Raw genomic sequence first — 20,249 nt, forward strand, 5'->3', positions numbered from 1 at the left:
TGGTATTTTATTCGCTTGATACGTTTACATTTTAACAGACAATTATGGTAACGAACAGGCAATACTTATAAAAACAAGTCCTGTAACTAATTTGTCATATGCAGTGAAAAATTGAAACGCACACAACACAAACAAACAGAAAACATGCAGGAAAATTATGGGTGAGACGAAATTACCAATAGTTAAAATATGTTTTGGCTTTGAGAGCTTTCAGTTTCATGCCGTACGACTTTTGCAAAATCTTCTTTTACGACAAAGTGGTGTCTTTTTTTTTGTTGAAAAGTCTGGTCATAATAACACCGAGAGTTGATTGGTCAAACCTGTGACAATCCGAAGGAACCCACCTTTCGGTGCAGTTTATATGAAGTTCCGCATTCGGAAAGTCCATGCAACCATATTCAAGAGCACAGCCCACCCATGGCCGCATTATATAATTAAGTGTAAAGTATGTGCGGGATATAATCACCATCCCAGCTTGTATTTCAGGAGAATTAAACATGCACTGATCCTCTTTAAATCGCTCAAAAAGCCGCGTTTGAGTTCTGACAGCAATTGAACCGGATCCCTCTAAAACCTGAATTCCTAGGCATTTCGCTTTTGTTCCTCATCATAATATATAAAATGAACATTTTCACATTGATCTGGTGTGTCATCAATCTGATTCAACACATTGTTGTTCATGGGTTTCCGAAAGAGAGAATATGCCACTCCAAGTATGTACACACCAACGCATACAGCTAAGAAAGAAGTAATAGTAAGCGACTTTGGTTTAAAGGGGATTCTTTTCATGTTGCAATCTAAAAAAAAAAACACAAAACATTACAATCTAAATATTTTTTGTTTCATCCTTGCTGCTTTTTTAGAAAACTGATATTTCTAAAATCTTCAGCGTAATATTATTTCTTTAATTATACTTCTTTCTTGTTTATTTTGACACTAAAAATTATAGGAAAGTATGTTCACGGGAGAACAGCTTGAAATTCTAAACTGTTAAAAAGCCCCAATATTATCACATTTCAGGATTAAGTTTATCAAAAGTTTAAAATGTCCATAAATATCTTCTTGAAGTCCTAATTGTTTTTTTTCGAAACAATACCAATGTTATAATAAATATCGACATGTTATCCATTCATTTTTTTTCTTTAAGTAAGATTTGATTTTTCACCACCGTTTATGATCCAATGTCACTAAATGCCATGAATATAATTAGTGTTGCGATTGCAACGCTTACTACTATAAATCATTGCATTTTCTGTTGCCATCTCAAACCGCTGATACAATATCGCCTTTTAATGATATATTTGTAACATTAGGCGACACAAATGCACAGCAACCCTTACGTTTGATGAAACCTGCACATATATACACAACCGCTAATACTACAAACTCTATTGTTTTTCATTAAGCGTTTGTTCCAATTTGTTAATGATACAAAGACAAACAATTGAATGCAAGTCTTTTATGAAATAAAGCCACTTCATTTCGCACAAAGTTGGGTTTTTTAACACCTTGTGATAATTGTTGTTTTTGTACGTGATTAGGATTTACAAATAACCTCTATTGTACATGTTACATTAATCTACAAAAAAGTGAAATATGTGGTACGTCTGTCTACATAAACATCGTAAAACCAACATTACCTGCTGTTTGAAGTAACGGTTGTTTTCTGCTCCCTCAGGTTTTTCCAATTGAAATATAATAAAATGTATTTAAGTCACGGGGAATAAAAATCACTTTGCTGTAAGCGTCAATTCATTATAAGCGTGTTCGCTATAACCGAGTTTTACTGTATTATTATTTATTTTTTTCAAAGTCACAGAAGATTTCAGACATTCCTGTTTTGCTTCATGTGCACAAAGATTAGTCGTGTTTCGCAGTGGTATGCGGACAATATGAAACTAACAAATGCATTAATTGTTCGAAGCTAAACACCCCCATAACTCTTTCAACGACAAAAACAACTTCCTGAAAGCTTAATTCATTTCTATATACATGTACGAGAACAAAGAAAAAAACCCCAAAAACAAAAACGGAGTAATGAATAACTAGCAATTAAATTTCAAAAAGCGGGAATGAATCTACTTCCCTGAAACAATTACGTATGTGTTTTGCCCCAAATGTCTAAAGGATAATTAAAGTTCGTGCGAATTAATGTTATTCTACTTAAAACAGGCAGGAGTGAGGACATTGACTAACACATTACACGTTCAATAAATGATAATAATTCAAATCAACAGCTGTTAGCCACTAACATAGTTTTGACGGATAACTAATTTGAATTATATATAATTCGCAAACAATAACAAACAGCTGTTTTCTAAGGATATGCGCAATAAGGCATTTTTTTCTCTTCATTTACATGTATCAATATCAAAGGGTATCTTCAATGCCTGTCATTTTTTTTATATGACGGAGATCTGTGTGGAAAACATCATCCTGGAAATTTTACTGCGATCGCATAAGTACTTTCCATGATACTTGGAGAAAACCCAATGTCATACCTGAACGATTTTTGAATGAAGCCGATTTGGTGCGAAATGAAATCTGACGTCACGAGATTAACGCCGCTGTAAGAAAAAAAACAAGAAAATCGTAGGGAACTGTTTATTTTCGTGCATAGAAGTGTAAATCGGACTGTTGCCAATCCACTGCATTGCTTGAAGTTGCGTTGGAATTATAGTGACCTGAAAATTAATATATTGGTACACTAATCGCTTAATTAACTAAAGTAAAAAAAAGAAATATATATCTTTTTTGTTAAGTTCCTGTAAGTCTTTAAAAAATCATGCAGATGTGTATAGTATTATATCTAATTCTCAGTTGTTTCACTTATTTACATAATGCCCCAAATATGGAAGAAAAAAACCAACGTTTAGTTATCTTCATCCATCAACTTTTTACCTTCGCACGTTTTCACCCCCACCCCAATGTTTACTTATCGGGATGACCGATGGATATATTGGTAGCAACGTTACTGTTGACAAACGACACAGACAGACGACACTGATAGCGTCACGAACAATCACGCGCAGGAAAGATATTTCCATCGCTAATAAAAGTAATGAAAAAGTGTCTATAATATGCGAAATTGTTAGGCTTTTAAACAAAGTTACAAACTTTTCTGTCTAAAAAAAATGGCACTGCTTCACCTTATGATAAATTCTTGTAAAAAACAGTAATAACTGTTATAGTTTTGAAAATAGAAAACGCAATGAAACATTTGATAGGGTTGTGTTTTTTGCGTTTGCTTTTTTCTCAAGACTTTTGTTCTAAGACCTGTTTCAAGTATATCAACATTCATTTGACAGGTTTTGAAAAATAAGTCTCGTTTCACACCCAACAAACAATGCATGCATTACAAAAACAAAGCTCAACTGACTCAAACTGCTTGCAGTTGATCTCTCCATCAAAATGAGATGTTAACATGGACATTTCGTTATTACTTACATATATTTACTTTACTCATATATTATAGACAATGTTATATTCTAAATTTAAAGTACATTTCATCATTGCAATTAATTCACCGCTGTTCCGTATTTCACCTAATATCCATTTAAACAATAGAATACTTTCTATGCTGATACATCCCTGCTTGAAAATAGTGAAAAAAGAAATCAATGAACGATACAAACATATTGATCAAAGCTATTTGTATATAAGTTGAAATCAGTTTTTAGGCGTTCTAGAGGTATGCGTACATTCATAGGAACAGGTTGCTTTGAATTCAGTAAAAACTGAAGCATGTATATTTTTAAGATTAGTTTTGTTTTGTTTCATAATGAATTTCACTCAATTTTCTTATGAAATAGAGTACAAAATAGTAAGCTATGGTGCATGAAATATTTGAACAAATTTCAAACCTTTATATAGCTGCTGTTTCTAAAATAAATGTCTCGGCCTTTTTGTTTGTCATAAGCATGTTTACAAGAATCTATTCTATTAATTTCCATAATAAACTTTAAACATTGATGGAAGGCCCTTTTTCCCAAATGATTCCTATTCGAGCATTTTGAAACTAAAAAATATGTAGGCCTACATAATTAATTTGTTTTTATTTTTTTTTAAATTAATGCCTAAAAAAAATATTTTTTACGAACTCTCTGTTTCAAATTTTGTGTATTTCTATGAAATGAACAAGAACGACAACATCAAAAACTGCCACACCATAAAAATTCTTTTTTCTACTTTTTCTACTAAGTGAGGTATGAAGAAAAACAAAAAAATATATACAAACTAGTAGACTTTTTGTTATCGAACAATTAGAGGTCGTTTCACCTTAATATTTTTAATGAAATGCTAAATTGCTCAATAAGATATAAAAAAAGATATACCTTTGATATATGTTATATTATAAAATGAAAAAACCACAAAGCCATAAATGATTTTTATAGATTTTTTTTATTTCCGGCCATTTCTTTAAGAATTATATGTTGTATATGTTGTATATCGTAAACATCTATTGAATTACTTTTCTGAATTTTTTTCCCACTTACTCAAAACTGAGCCAAGTGAATAATATTAACACAGACATATAAACAGAAAACCTAAAAATAGAAGAGACTGTTCTAGAGGCTAGCTGTGTACAAAATGAATGTTCCACTTGAGTAACCACAGGACTTGACGTGATACCTGGCCGACCCAATTGAATACCTTATTGCGCAATCCAGCAAACTATTGAAACCCTTACTATAATCCTGTATTTCAAAAGATATGAAAATTCATTAATTAATAGATTTCCAAATGACATTGACATTTGACTTTATGTCATTTTGCCAAGGTAGTTGCTTCTATTCCAAGTGGTCCGAAGTCGCTATAATAGATAGTAAAAGAGTTGGAAGTGATTTTATCGAAGTTTCAATACTTTCAGGGGCAATAACTGCTAGAAAGTGGCCTCAGATCGCTTTGGTATGAATAGATTGAAGAACTATCAAAGTGTACTGAAGACATTGGTAAAAGTTGCAAGTCTCCATGTCTTATTGTTTTAAGAGGAGTAGCGATAACAAGCATTTCTCAAAGGGCAGTAACACTGCAAGTTCTGGGAGTTTTTTGACACAGGGTCAAATGGCATCATAACTTTAATGAGCAATTACATAAGGTTTAAATTGTATGGATAACCTTAATAACAAAAAGTGACTCCGAGAAAAAAAGAAAGAAGAAGAAGAAGGAGAAGAAGTAACATAAACAAGAGGTCTTTAACCTGAAAGGTGGAAAGATCTAAATAACATATCGTATACATATAATGAAAAATCATACAAAAGAATAAAAAAGAACACTTAAAATATGGTTGTGTAAAATACTTTTATTTACAATCAAATAACAATAGTATTTACAGTCCGGGAATACATAACCGGTTTCAATGTCATGACATTTGAGTTTTGCAAACATGTACTCAAATTAGTTGCTTATGGATTGTTTAAAAAAATTAAATGGCAGATAAAGTGCATGTAAAAGTAAGCATTAATAGAGCAGACACAATAATATTACTTGTTTTTAAATATAATCTTATGTTTCAATGTAACTAAAATCTATTGTTAAAATGGAACTTAATTCCTAATGCTTTCTATAAGACAATATAAAAGATCTCATACCGAATGATTTATACTAAGATAAGTAATACACTGTGAGAAATCTATCGTAGAAATACATTTAAACCATCCATATTGCATAGAACATAAATTAATTTCTTATACTTTCATGTTAAATACTGATTGGTCAAGACGCAGTTGATAATCCGTTCTATTATACTTAGCGTTAGCAACAGACCTGGCAACGAATAACACAACGAATTGTTACATGCGTGTAAATTATGTGCGTATGGTTCGACGTAGAATTAACGTCATTTCTACATGAAAGCAACTAAGTTTTCTTAAAAAGTTAAGACATTCGGTATCATAGAATAAATAGTGCCTGCTTGTAAGGGTAACAGTTGAATTTGACATCCCTCAGAAACCATTGTTAACCTTCGCTTCGCGTCGGTTGACAATGGTTTTCTCAGGGTATCGATTTCAACTGTTATCCTTCCAAACAGGTACTATTCATATAGTGTTACATCCTAGAAATAAGTAAAAAAATTTGTACATTAAGCATTTTACAGCTAAGTTATGTTAAAAAAAATTGTCCCCTTCGGTCTGCGACATTTCTCTTTTGGTTCACACATTAGAAGTTTAATCAGAATTTGTTTCATTTCTTTGTTAATAAAGATATGAAGATTCAAAATATTGCGAAATTTGCACAATTTATAAAATTAATCGTGACATTTTAAGTGCCTTCACATTTTTAATTTATCATTTATCTGAATTTTTTTTTTGCAACAAATCTGAACTTGATTGTTGACGTTTAAGGCTTACTTTTTCATGAGAAACACTTTGTGGACAATTTGTAGACATCGTTTTTTCTGACATTGATAACTCAGACTTCTTCACTTTGGTTTGCCGAAATCTTTTAAGCAAACTCATTTTCTAAAAAGAATTCTCTAGTAGTTACAACCGAATTGATCATCTAAAAGTTCGAAGATTTATTATCAAAGAATCGCAAAGCTAGCTTTTAACTTACTCTAAGCATGATATCATTTGCGATTACAAATTGATTGAAGAAATTTTTTATCGTCGTTTTTTAATCTAATAAAAAAATATAGATACTATTGATATTTAATAATTGATTTCAAAATGATAATCATGTTTAAAAAAACATTCTTCCCTCACCTTGGGTTTCATCAATGGTTCATTTGATTTAGATGTCGACGGGCTTCGTGAACTTAGAGAAGTTTCTTTTTTCCTTCGCTCAGCGAAACTCAATATTGTACTCAAACTCAGGTATCTATTCCCTATGCCTTGCCTCACCTGACAAGAAATTGCAAATATAATAATTGCCCTAAGATATTTTCATGAAATCTCGATAGATGTTTTTTCTGTGAAATAAAAAATACAAGGATCACATCTTAATCAAGATTAAGATTAAAAAAAAAATAATAGTCATTTTTACAAATGTACAGGTACATGATATCATTTATTACAAATTTTAAAAGCTGACCTTTTTGTCCAACAAAACTTGTGAAAGAAAAATGAAGAACCCCTGAAAAATAAATATATATTATAAAAATGGCAATGTGTAAGTAAAAAACATGATTCTGATTTTCAAAACAACAAATCAAATGAAACATAAGAAAAAAAAAATAAATAAAACTTCCTTTTTTTCAGAAAACTACCCTCAACACTGCAAATAAAACAAAAGTTATAAAACCCACACACGAAAGAAACATGATAAAGATATCAAACCTGGAATGAATTTGCAATGACAAACAAATACTGAAACACAACTGCGTTTTCGTTAACTGCCAGGATTCCGAACAGCCAGGTCACTCCTAGAACTGGCAGAAGTGTTCCGAGTGACCGCAGACCGCATCTAGTAATAATTGAACATATTTTTTTTTATTAAAACTTTTTACATCTATTACATGATCGATTCAGTGTTTCATTACACAAGTCTATTAGTGGCTAATTAAAAAAAACCATGTGCAAGTATTTTGTATGTTTTGTGGATACCTGCGATATATAAAACTAGCATTATTTTATAATGTTAAACTTAATTTGATATTTGATTGTCGGATTATGTTGAGACATGTCTACTAATAAAACAAGTTTTTTTTCTACACTGCTAGTAAATCAAATTATATGAATATCAAGGTTCTTCTTGGTTTGACTCACGACGCTTTCCTCTGTAGTGAAGACCTTTCCACTATGCTTGAAGTAAACAACACCCTCAGAAGTGAAACAATTATAAGAATGTTTATCTGAAAGAAACACAGTTAATTTTTTTACGGAGAAAACATCAAATTTTAATTCTATGACCAGCATCTATATTCGGTGCCCACGAATAATCACAAATTTTCTTTACACTCTGGATAACTTCGATGTGCAAGGAAAAATTTAATAGTAGAATTTGTTGCTCAAGAACTTACCAAACTAATCAGACAAACTGGAATGATAAACAAATAGAGAGAGCCACTTTCGATGGACAACCAGCAGCTTAAAAGTTCAAAGAGATTTTTTTCTTTAACGACTGTAGTCAGTGGTAAACATATGTAAGACAATACATACTTTATTCAAGAATGTATGTAAATATATATACAATCTTTAGTTCTTGCAAAAACAAAACTATGTAAAATACACATACTACGACTTTAGGTGATATCCTTTACCCCAAAACGCTCCAAGATTTGTTGAGGTAATAATGACCGGTATACCTGCAAAATAACCGTTATGAAATTAAAATCTCGTAAATAAATAAATACTTACATCTCATTCGATATTTGTATTTTACGCAACTTTTTTTTACCAAGGTATAGCGTGTTCAAAGGGAAATTTAAATCTTTTCAAGTCAAAATCCTTTAAATTGCGTCAAATAGACTAAAAATAATTACAACAATTCCATGTATAAGGTGGAAGAAAAAAATTGACCAAGTGCTTTAAAAATACGTAAACATACATCCATATAACTTGTATATAAAAACATGAACTTGTAATGATTCCATAGAAATTGTGTTAGAATTATTCAGCTGTTCATAAGATTTTGTTTATGTTAATGTATATGTAGCCTGGAGATATAATTCAAATGAGGGTTTGTTTTTGTGGTGATAGTTTATCCCACTTATCTAAAAAAATATTAAAATTTCAACACATTATGATACAATATATTTTAAGAAAAATCGGTCATTAAACGAATACTTGAAAAGTTTATACGACTTTTTTATTTTTACTTTTTTATTTATCTAAATTTAACAAAACAGATATATTACGACGTAAACATATCAAAAAGGTTAAAATCGTGAAAGGATCATTCAAATGCTTACCCCAGATTCCACCCAGAAACAAATGAACCCTTGATTTTGACTTGAAGTTGTTTCCAACATACAGGGCATAGTAATTCACTGTAATACTCATAAAGTAATATACACCTAATCCTAGCATACTGAAGAATGTCACTAAGAAAAGGTAGTGGATAATGGCCGTTATCGCGATGCAAGCAATCTGAAACATAAAAATAATTAAACGCCGGTGATTACTCAGTGTCGGTGTATGTATAAAGAATATTAATTACAATGTGAGTCCAAAAATGTTCAAAATATAATTTAGGTACATTGTTACAGGATTGTTTTATGCATTATGAATGATTGTGGATTGATTTCTTTCTTTATAAAATCTACGTTTATATTTAATATATAAGATCCACATATTTACGCATCGGTTACCAGATACGAGCAGCATGGTTTTAAGTAATACATTTTTAAAATTTATTTTCAATGTTTTCTTTGTAAGATCTACGTATGTATTTTAATTATCAAGTTATATATGTACACACAAATACATATTGCTTATCAGGAGATGGAGATTGATTTTTACCTCATTCGCTGTTTGTTCCACTAATGATATAAACATTGTATTTGACAGTATTAACGATCCACAAATATTCAGCATCATGACGTTTTTGTCACTCCTGACAAATCTGAAATTTACATACATTTAAATGATTTTGAATTTCTGTACTACATGTATACTCGCTGGAGGTATATTTGTGCATGCATGATACAAATCAGTCGTACATACCTCCATGTCAGGACGTAAATCAAAGAAGTAAGAAACGTAAAAGCTATGGAGAGAGCTACTCCAACAAGTGACATCGTTTTTAAGAATGGATTTTCTTCTGTTACCTGAAATGTAGTGAAGATAGTTTGGAATATCAGCAGCAAATTTCATTTTCGATTTCTTTGACTGTTTTTTTTATTAAAAAGAGGCTTTTACCTGAGTGTATGGTCTCATTAAAATAGCAAAGTTTGTGAGATGGTTGCACTGACAAACAGTTCTTCGACGATATGTTTGGTTCACAGTGCATCCTTCCTGTGACCATTTTCTAAAGTTTACAAAATGGTGAATGAAAAATAAACCATCCAGTTGCTGTAATTTTTTAATTTAAAAAAATGCTTTTATTTTAAAATTGGAGAAAACAGCTCGTATACAAACACAAACTTTAGATTCAAATCCCAGGAGACACATACAGAGTGCATCTCTGTAGACTTATTCTAAATAAAAAGTGAAAGATACAAATAATAAAAAAAAACAGCCTTAAAACGCAATAAGATTAAACCTAAATTAAATTAACTGCAATTTAACACACGTCGGCAATAGTAGGAAACGTTTTAGTTAATTGTACATAATAACTTTATGTCAATTGTAAATCAAAATCATATATTTCTGATATCTTACTTTCACAGTGTGTCCAAACATTAGATTGAGAGGTGGATCCAACACTCCTAGGTCTGTCTGGGTCGTGAGGGACAATATTGGGGAATTGACAAAGAATCTTCGCTCAGACATTTTCGCATGTTTACCTTTTTTCTCTTTACTGATTAGTTTTATTGATTTTCCAAAAAGATATGAATAAGATATATCAAGTTTAGTATAAAAACAAAGTAAAAAAAAATAATAATCATACATAATATCATATCAGATGTTTAAGTTTAGGCATATTTAGCTAGGTGTAAATAAAGATTTAAACGAAAACTGAAAACTTGTTTAACCGTTAACCTATTAGAATCAGAACCCAGAATGTCTGACATTGTTTTGTATAGAACAGCAACAAAGTTGATCGCTTGTAGGAAAAAAAAAATTGAGAGAATGGTTAGTATACTATTTTCATTATCAAAAATTATTATTTAGTCTTAAATTAAATCGTGTTTTTGCATATTCATTATTAACAATAAAAGCATATAACGAAGAAAATTTTGTTTTACCTTTTATATCGTTTGATGCTTGTTTTGGTAATTCTAGAAAGGTAGGAATTTCTTCTGAGTTTTGAGAAACGTTGTTTGATTGTTCCTCCGGAAAACGTATTCCCGTTTCATCGGTTTTTGTTTGGTTGATAACAAGCTCTTTAAAAAACATCAATTTATACAGAGTGTTTTTTCATTTACATGTATTTGCAATTTGAACGATAAAAAAATGCTTGTTTACCAAAATTAGATCCGTTGAATTTAGTTGCTGTAATATTGTCGTTTTGGAGTGTAATCTTGCTGAAACGGTCCATATTATTTAGGAGAAATGTGGGGTCTTTTTCTGTCTAAAATATTACAAACTTTGTAAAATACTAATAGATACTAGTGAGCAAATAAACCACAATGAAGCGATATACTCTTTTGCTGGATGCATGCAATATTTTCTTTTTAAATCTTTTATATCCTTACCTTATCTATTACAGTTTTCTTACATTATGTGTTGAAACTATAGTTCCTGATAAATATAACACCATTCCAAATTTTTTTAAAAATCTGAGTTGTGTGATCGTTTATGTTAAATGAATATTGTTAAGCTTCAGAGATGCTTTGACTCTGTACCAAAAGAACAATGCCAAATACTTGTCACAAAATACAAATTTACATTAAATATAATGTTTTTGTTCATTTAAAAGAAAACGTTCGAACTACTGTTAGTATTCTGTGTAGCATCTCACTCTGAGTCAGTAAGTGTTTACAATGACCTGGATTACGTGTTAACCATGCACATATGATCGAAGTATTATAACTGGTCAATGATATAAAAAATATTTCAGGTTTGATATTAAACGATAGATTGATTTTGCTCCAGGCCACAAGTATGCTCCTGTAAGTAATGAAAACTTTAAATTTTGTCATATTTAGTTAATAGATACACGCATGCAAAAACTTTATTAGAAACTTTATACAGAATGAGTTGTTTGTAATTGATTTTACAATATTGCATAATGTAAATTTACCTCTTTGCTTACAATAGTCCAAGAGTTTGAGTTATCGGACGACAATATGTTATCAATAACAGCGTAAAATACCTGAAATTAGTTAAAACATATTAATATCGTTACTGTTTAATTTATATGGTCATTCACACGTGCAAACAGTATTCTTTGTGTACATTGCAAGCTGTACTTTGCGACATTCTAAAACACACTAATTATTCAAACACCGTGAAATATCTCTTTTTTTTTGTGTCTGTTCATTATTCAGGTATACGCTAATGAAGATGACATGAACATTATACGTCAGTAAAATAAGAGACAATGGACGTTAGGTGCAAATTGCGGTAAACATAAACTGATCTTTCACGTAAATTCAGAGAAATAAAATAAGAGAGCCATTTGCAAATATTTGTGTCCTAACTAGTTTGTTGTTGATAATTTTCATTAAATATTTTAGAAACACAAGAGTTAGTGAAACAGTTAATGAGTAAACGCTACTTATAAAAAATGTTAATGGACTATTTAGGCAAGATTTTACATATTGCTTTGAATATGATCCATTGAATAAATCAGAGAAGGACGGAACAAAGTATCGCTTTGAATTTAAAAAAGCAATTAGTATCTTAAACGAATTTTAATTTGAACATGTTAGTTACAAATGCTATTCTACTGTTTTAAAATTTTGCTGCATGCTTAGAAAACAGGTACACGAACATTTTACAATCATTTTCTCTTTAACAATGGAACTAATCAGTATTTTAAGTAAAAAGGATCAAAAAATTATACAGGGAAACATGTTCGCTGACTTTTAACAATTTGTTAGTCCAACACTTATGAATAATGTGTGAAGGAAGGAGGGGAATTATGATGTAGATAATTCCAATATTTGACCTCTTTTTCGATAGCTAATCCCGTAGCGTTAGTTACTGTAACAATCTTCTCTAAAACGCTCAGGGAGGAGCTTAAATCCCCAGCACTGATTCTACTAGTCATCGATGTCAAGTTCTTCATCAGTCGTAGAGTATTGTTAACCGTCTCCTGGATTTGATCCTGTGTTTCATTTTCGATGATACGTTCCAACTATTAAAAAAAAAAACCAAAACTTATATTGAAAGATTTTTACTACAAAAAAAAATGATTAAAACACATGATGTAATTAATCATTGTTTATGCATTATGTACGATAACTTACAAGTGCCGATGCATTCATCAAAGCTTCGGAGGTGCAGTTGATAAAGTTAGGAGGTTCCCATTCTCCATGTTCATCACACAATCTTGTTGCCACCCCTAGATTATATTTGTTTTGTTAATGAACGATAAAACATAACAAATAATTCTATAAGAAGCAGCATTCTCATATACCACTTTTTTAAGATGGACAAAATATTTGTTCTATTTTATCTTTTTTTGATAATATTCAAGAGAACAAATGACAAAGTAAATGGTTCCTTTTAATTGATATAATCTAACTTTCACCAGTTTCTGGTATTATATAGAGAGAAATGTTGACAAAATTTAAAAGAAAATAATAGGGACATTTACTGTAGGATGTGCTTAAACAACAATTTTAAAGTTGTAATAGAATTTTACATGACAAGTGCGACATCGGAGTGAATTGTGTTATAAGATTATTTAGTGTAAGGAGAAATAAATATTATCTTTTGAACTTTTATATTTTTATTTGCGCATGTGCACGGGAAACCTTAAAAGCAATAAGAGAGAGCGAAAGAGAGAGAGAGAGAGAGAGAGAGAGAGGACGCCAATTTTTTTAAACGATCTTATCAAAATACACTTTTAGTGTATATGTATATATAACTGTAAAGGTTACTAACATTGTATATCAATATATGATTTCGACTTCTATCTTTTAGTTACTAAAGCTAATCAACTGATGTAGGGTCCTTATGACTCTTGAATCATCCGTGCGATATCTAAAGCAGTTTGATAATTTACTAGACGTTTGTTATTGTATTGTAGTAGGTGTTAATTTTCGTTTTTTTTCTTTTAAGATTAAATGATTAACTAATTCTTTAACGAGGTAAATTGAATTGACGTAAGTTTATTTAACTGAATAATCTTTGTAATAAGAAAATATTAATTATTTTATGTATTTAGAAAATATAGTATATAAATGTATGAAGCAAAAATCTCATAATAAGGTTTTAAGTATGCATCTTTTGAAACGTATCTTAGAGAGAGAGACAAAGAGAGAGAGAAAGAAAGAGAGAAAGAGAGAGAGAGAGAGAAAGGGAGAGATAAAGAGAGAGAGAGAGAAAGAGGAAAGAGGAGAGAGAGAGTACGTCGATAAACAAACTTTTTTTTTTACACAAGTTATATATGTAGCAATACACGCGTAGGTAAAAACTTAAAACTGTTTTTGCAATTTAAAAAAAAAATAACAACTGTATACAACTTTTTATAACAATTTGCTCTAGGCTACCTTTTTGATATTTAGGACACGGCTCTTTTAAAGTTATTCCCGCCATGGTAGTATTCCATAATATTCCATATATTTGTTCATCTTTGCAACTCATCAATTCTTTAGGATCTTCAAAACACATACATCTGTTAACTATAGCAAAATGTGTCATTAAGGAAATTTATTCAGTTCACAAATCTTTAAGAATGGAGATAATTTACTAACAAACATGTATGAATATACATGGGTGTAGAATGTCATTTACACATATGTTCTAATTTTTAGCTTATTTTGTTACGGATTTCAAAAGTCAGAGAATACACTTAAGCCCTTCTGTAGCAATATCTTAGGTTTAGGTATCATTATTGTTACGAACCCTCGATGTTGAGGTACAGATATATGACGAAACAGTAATGCTTAATCTCCAAATAATGTTGAAGCAACATTAAATATAAAAAATGGAAGTTTGAAACGTTAACATATCGTTATTATTTCATTCATAAATTTATTATTTCATGAGAAGTAAATACCAAATACATATTGATGTTTTGTATATCTCGAATCACAGCCCTGACAGGTGCCCGTCTTGACGTGACTTTTGCGACAATCGGGGTCAGAACAAGAAATGTAGCAATCATCACCGTTGTATCCAGGTACAGGGCACCCTAAACAAATAAAGATTTTTTTTAAATTCTTGGTTATAAAATTTAGATTTGTTTTTAATTACTTTATAGTTTAAGATGAAGTTGAGTTAATATTTTTCTGAATATAGACATAGTAAACGGTCTCAATTATTTAAATTTAATGCAAAACTATTTTTTCTAAATGATGGTTTCAGACCCAGAATATTTTTTTACAATGATGAAATAACTAGTCAGAATATTATTGTAAAAACTTCAAACAGTAACAAAATAAGTAGCTGATAAGGGGTATTTATGGTGTGTCAAATTATTGACTGGTAAACACTTTGTTTCAAACTTATATAGAATGTTGTTGCTGATTTCACAATCGACAATTATAATGCGTTCTTATTTCATGTAAACAGTATAACCTGCCAATTATTCATCTTGTTCATTTACGTGTTGTTTACACAGAAAACAAAGTTTATCAATTAAAACTTCGTAGTTGGAACAACATGCAATGTATATATTCGGTTATTTCGCTAACAGGCCAAATCTAGCAGAGGATGATTAGAAAAGAAAAAAATGTTGTTCTTAAAATTGTTTTATCCATCATTGAAAGGATTTACATTTTGTTTAGTCAATGATATTTTTTAAAAAATAACTTTAGTGGACGAATTAATAAACCAATTTGCTTGGCTGTTGAGGTATGTATCGTCGCCCACTGATGAAATCAATTTTCCAAACAAAATGACAGCCCAGTTGAAATAGCTGCGCCAATAAGCTTGGCATAGAGGTACATGTAATTATACATGTATACAAGACATGTAAATATGCACTATTTAAACCTATGCCTATAGATACGCATTGCATTTACTTATCCACAACACCCGAATTTAGATTTGTAAGGCTAATAATTTTACTTTGTAAAACGTTACAATTTGAAATTGAATAAGTTTACTTCTCTGTAAATCATCCTGTTATACGCATGAAATACGTACCATACACTTCAACTTCGCAAAATAAGATGCGTACATAATCATAGAAGTGAGGGTAGGGGTAGGTAATATTGGGCAGTCTCTCGTTGTAATAAATGACGTATTGTCCATTCACAGGACATGGGGTATCAAGGACTTCTGGAAAAGCGTCCACAGTAAAGTTGTGGTCTGTATAACACAAAACCCCATCTGATTTTTCGGTTGTGTTTGAGACGTAAAGAGAAAATTCCAAGCTCTGGATTTTGGCCCTGAATCCCCAGTTTGAATCTATATCGAAAAATTTAACTTTTAATAATTAATATGAACTATAATTAGTAAATACAAATATATAGAAAGCGTTAAAAATTGTAAGAAACGATTGTTAAGTTTTTCTCTTCATAAAATACTTCCTTGCAGATAACTCTGTACATGCCATTGCTATACTTTTGTATTTCTAAATGAGTATTTAGAATGTTTTAGTTCTTGTTATCTATAGTAATTATCTATGGTCTGAAATGTACACTAGAACAAAATCCACAGCACAAAACTAGATTTTCTTAAATACTTTTTGTTAAATAAGTTAATGGGGGACACATGTTTTGTCGAATGAATTATTACATTCATAGATAAATTCATTGATTGTATATCAACTGGAATTATATTAAGTTTTTATTGCATTTCAGAAAATATGTTCCTGTTTATTTTCATTCTTAAAAAAAGAAAAATATATAAAAGTTCATGTCAGCGAGATTCTTCAATCTAGACTCTATCTTAATTCACCTCATTTTTTTGGCTGTTCACAATAAGATGTAAGACACTACAATAATCGAAACGAAAAAACAGAACTATATTGACATATGTACAAAAGGAGTCAACCAATGTCCAAGGTTATGTATGATGTTTGTACACAGTTAAATTATATTTCAGTTACATTTATCGATGGTAAAAAAAAGTCTCTTTCAAAATTATGACACTGTCAGAATTGATTTTCATTTTCTAATAAAACCATACACATATGATGTACAATGCATGATGTATTTGAATCTCGTACTAATATAAAAAAATATAAAATGCATACTCTTCAAGTTTTATTTTAATGAATTTCAATTTTTTTTAAAACATGGATGAATTTCTATGATTACTGTTTTCTAGCTATATTTTCATAAGTGTACATTTATATACGTAACTGTTTTAACAAACACGGTTTATTTTGGGAAATGTTATACCCAGCACTATATTGAAACAAAAATATTTTGAATATGTTCCTTATGAAACCTTAAGTAACGACTCACACATTACTCGCACAATATTTTGATGTTGAGTACATAGTCTCTAGAATAACGTTGAAAAAATTACCAAGACTTCGCCTCACAAAAAAAGACCGGTATCATGTCATTTATGTTTTTAAAAGTGCTTAAAAGTGTTTTTGCAACATTATATACAGAAACATACCATTGCGGTAATATACCCGGATATCATGAATGCTGTAAATGCTGGTAAGATTAACCCACCAGGTGGCGTTTTTTCCTTTATTAGTAATTGAGCAATGCCCCCCAAAGAGGTTTAAATCCGACTTCTGCCCATCTACAGCATTGGTTGAATTTGTGCTGTAATTGACGCTTTCTGGATATTGGTATGTTGGTTTACTAAGCGCTAAATTAACTAAAGAAAAACAAAGAAATGTACATTATTTTGTGTAAGTTTTTAAATATTTAGATTTTTTAGTGTTACATCCTATTCGCAATTCTCTATTTCCCTTGTTTTACTTTTTAACATGATACCCCAGATATTGAAAATGGAAACGAAAGAATGCATGTTTTTTACCTAAATAAAGAAACCTTAGATAGAGAAATTGTTTTTACTGGTGGCTGACATAATGAAGAACTCTTTTGTATTCAAAACCAAAAAAGAATGATTTTTTTTTACGTCACACCATCTACTCTGGTTTGGTTTCACATATGCAATGAAAAAAGTGCTCTGAAAAAAAAACTGGTTTATACCTTTCTTTACACAAGTATCCGACAGAACAAAATTGATAATGTTTAGGTTCACACGTCGATCTAAAGAATAAATGCATGTATGCATAAATATATGCATTTTTTGTTAAATAAATGACAACTTACATTCAATGTTGAAAACTACTTCGAGTAAATTTTATGCTTAAATTACATTCTATAAATAATAATTACTATGCCGAAATAACGATGGCAGATATTTTCTAAGATACTTGGTATCTGTTGAAAATTTCCACATCTACGCGGAGATTTCTCTGAAAATAACCTCTGAAAGATTTCAACGAACTTTTTTCGTTTGAGGTTGGTCTGTAATGTTGTGGAAAAGTCAAAGGTAAAAGTAAGGGTCTCAGATCGATCTTGTTTCAAATTTTTCCAGAAATTTTCATTTGGAGTGAAAATCATTATTTGTTTAAACTGATGCTATGTTTATGAAACAAACCGTAATAGATGGCGTGACGTCATATAATAAAGTTCCAATAGCAGATCTCATAGCGGCGAGACATTTAAATGAAGCAATCGATTTTCTAGATTTAAAAATTGTCTCAGAGAAATAATGGAAAAAAAGAAAGAACGAAAATACGATTTACAATTATAGTACATGCTACATGTAATTAATCGTTTAATTGTACAACATGTTTTTAGTCTCCTGTTTCTTTAAATCACCATTACCAGATGAATATATTAGTTAACGTTACATTTCTTTCTTTTAATTTCTGTTTTTAGCGTTGTACGACATTAAAAAGTTTTTGGTCATCAAGAGAGTTTTGTTAGTTACTCTATTTTCTCGTTACATTGATGTAAAACAAAAAGGTTCGACCTAACAACGAAAATGACGTAAAGTTGGCTTAAAAAATGGCCATTTCTACAATTAAAAGAAATATGGCCATCATAAAGATTAATTTTGTCGCAATTTTTTAATGTTCTTAAATACAGTCATCATTTCTTATCATCCAGTACCTTGTCATATGCATTTCCTGTATATGTCCAATTAGTATTTACATGTACCTTTCGGACGCCTTTCAACGCCGTATATAACTGGAACAACCAGCACAACAAAACACATCAAAAAAGAAAAATGATACTCACCGTAAGCAACGCTTGATGAAAGACAAAAGTTAAGACAAAGAATAGTCTTAAACATATTCTGACGATCGCCAAAAACAAAAAACATCATTGTTAAAACTGAAAATATAAAAATTATATACTAGTAATATTGACTACTCATATATAGTATGGGAATTACATTGAATTTCTTTGTCAATATCCTAGAGAACCTAATTATTTTCTTAATTATCTCCATCTTTCACTTAGAAAGGTTACCGATTTGGCTATAAGTGATACCTACAGAGTAATAATTAAAATCACAAGAAAATATTTGACACCTATTCATAATTTCGATCATTAATATATTTAGTCATTGAAAAAAGATAAAAACACTTAGGGTTACACTACTGAAAGAACCAGATTGCTTAAGGTTTTCAATACCAGCAAACATTAGTTAAAAGTAAAGCAAATGTGAAACAGTAGATGTATATATCATAGTTTGCGCATGTTTACTAAAATAGATGAAATTAAAGATTCATTAAAACTCTGCTTGAATCAAATCCCAATTTTTGACATTTACCATTTATTGTCTCAAGATTACCTTTAGATATTTATTTAAATAAACGAATTTTTTAAACAACTGTTCTTTTTTGCAGAGTATTTATGAATATCAAATATTTTTTCAGTTTAGTTTTGCACTTTTATGAACATTATATCCTGATTTATTTGTTAGTCTTAAAATTCCTGATGCATTTCTATAGTTGTACAAATTATGTTAACAAGTGTTTGCCATTCTAAAGAACAATTCAGAACTGTAGATTTAAGAGCTCTCATAAAAAGTAATTAGCTACGAGAATCACAATTGCAAAAAAGAAAACTACTCTCCAACAAACGAGTGCACAACTCAAGCCAGAAAATACAATTTAAGTACTTCCTTCGTGAATTTCTCTTACATGCAGTATACTGACACTGCATAAACACTATAAATACGAAATTTCTTTCCGTATAGTTACGTAAGATTTTTTTTCATTTACAAAGCTATCTTTTTTTCAATTCATAAATACTAAGCTTTATGTTACTGATAATTCAAATACATGTAAAGTATTGTCGATCCAACGACTTTGTCAGCAAATACAATCTTCCAGTGAGTCGCATGCTGACCGACGTTTTTCATACTAATTGTTAGACCATAATTATTCCCCTCACTGTCTACGGCCTTCTCCGTTTCTTCCCCGATTACGACAAAGAACACATGGCGGGTGTGACCGGTCAGCATCTTTAATGCTCATTCTTCCATAGCACCTGATCTTACCTCTATCTTTTGGCGGTCCGTGTTGCTCTGCTTTCAATTTGTTTTTCGTTTTTTGAGATGGTTGACAGTGTGTTATTGTCATTTTTTCATACATGA

At 30.5% G+C, this 20,249-nt stretch overlaps 2 protein-coding genes across 2 annotated transcripts; both read right to left on the reverse strand.

Moving 5' to 3' along the window:
- Positions 1-12,739, reverse strand: LOC128171567 (adhesion G protein-coupled receptor B1-like). The gene is made up of 18 exons (XM_052837361.1): positions 11,788-12,739; positions 11,010-11,115; positions 10,790-10,927; positions 10,584-10,647; positions 10,263-10,401; positions 10,026-10,078; positions 9,801-9,909; positions 9,606-9,709; positions 9,402-9,504; positions 8,852-9,029; positions 8,176-8,245; positions 7,961-8,027; positions 7,707-7,792; positions 7,278-7,404; positions 7,033-7,074; positions 6,705-6,842; positions 6,351-6,461; positions 1-797 (listed from the first exon to the last, which is right to left on the reverse strand). Exons 2-18 carry the CDS (start codon positions 11,080-11,082, stop codon positions 786-788), a joined length of 1,614 nt encoding a protein of 537 aa, XP_052693321.1. The 5' UTR covers positions 11,083-11,115; positions 11,788-12,739; the 3' UTR covers positions 1-785.
- Positions 11,761-18,971, reverse strand: LOC128171591 (uncharacterized). Its single transcript, XM_052837385.1, has 8 exons — positions 18,884-18,971; positions 17,235-17,444; positions 15,807-16,070; positions 14,716-14,850; positions 14,207-14,314; positions 12,959-13,053; positions 12,658-12,846; positions 11,761-11,859 (listed from the first exon to the last, which is right to left on the reverse strand). The coding sequence occupies exons 1-8, from the start codon at positions 18,969-18,971 to the stop codon at positions 11,761-11,763; spliced, it is 1,188 nt and encodes a 395-aa protein (XP_052693345.1).
- Between the last annotated feature and the right edge of the window lie 1,278 nt (positions 18,972-20,249).

The sequence above is a fragment of the Crassostrea angulata genome, chromosome 2, assembly GCF_025612915.1.
Source record: "Crassostrea angulata isolate pt1a10 chromosome 2, ASM2561291v2, whole genome shotgun sequence".
Taxonomy (NCBI): Eukaryota; Metazoa; Mollusca; class Bivalvia; order Ostreida; family Ostreidae; genus Magallana; species Magallana angulata.

What these genes read in the sequence shown, in the direction of transcription:
- LOC128171567 (XM_052837361.1), bottom strand. Translation starts at nt 11,082, where the DNA reads ATGGACCGTTTCAGCAAGATTACACTCCAAAACGACAATATTACAGCA. An exon ending in TAATGAGACCATACACTCAG is followed by an intron (nt 9,710 to 9,800) that starts GTAAAAGCCTCT and finishes ACTACATTTCAG; the next exon opens with GTAACAGAAGAAAATCCATT. An exon ending in CAGTTTGTCTGATTAGTTTG is followed by an intron (nt 7,793 to 7,960) that starts GTAAGTTCTTGA and finishes TGTTTCTTTCAG; the next exon opens with ATAAACATTCTTATAATTGT.
- LOC128171591 (XM_052837385.1), bottom strand. Translation starts at nt 18,971, where the DNA reads ATGATGTTTTTTGTTTTTGGCGATCGTCAGAATATGTTTAAGACTATT. An exon ending in TTCATCAAGCGTTGCTTACG is followed by an intron (nt 17,445 to 18,883) that starts GTGAGTATCATT and finishes GTTTTTCTTTAG; the next exon opens with TTAATTTAGCGCTTAGTAAA. An exon ending in CCGGGTATATTACCGCAATG is followed by an intron (nt 16,071 to 17,234) that starts GTATGTTTCTGT and finishes TTTTCGATATAG; the next exon opens with ATTCAAACTGGGGATTCAGG.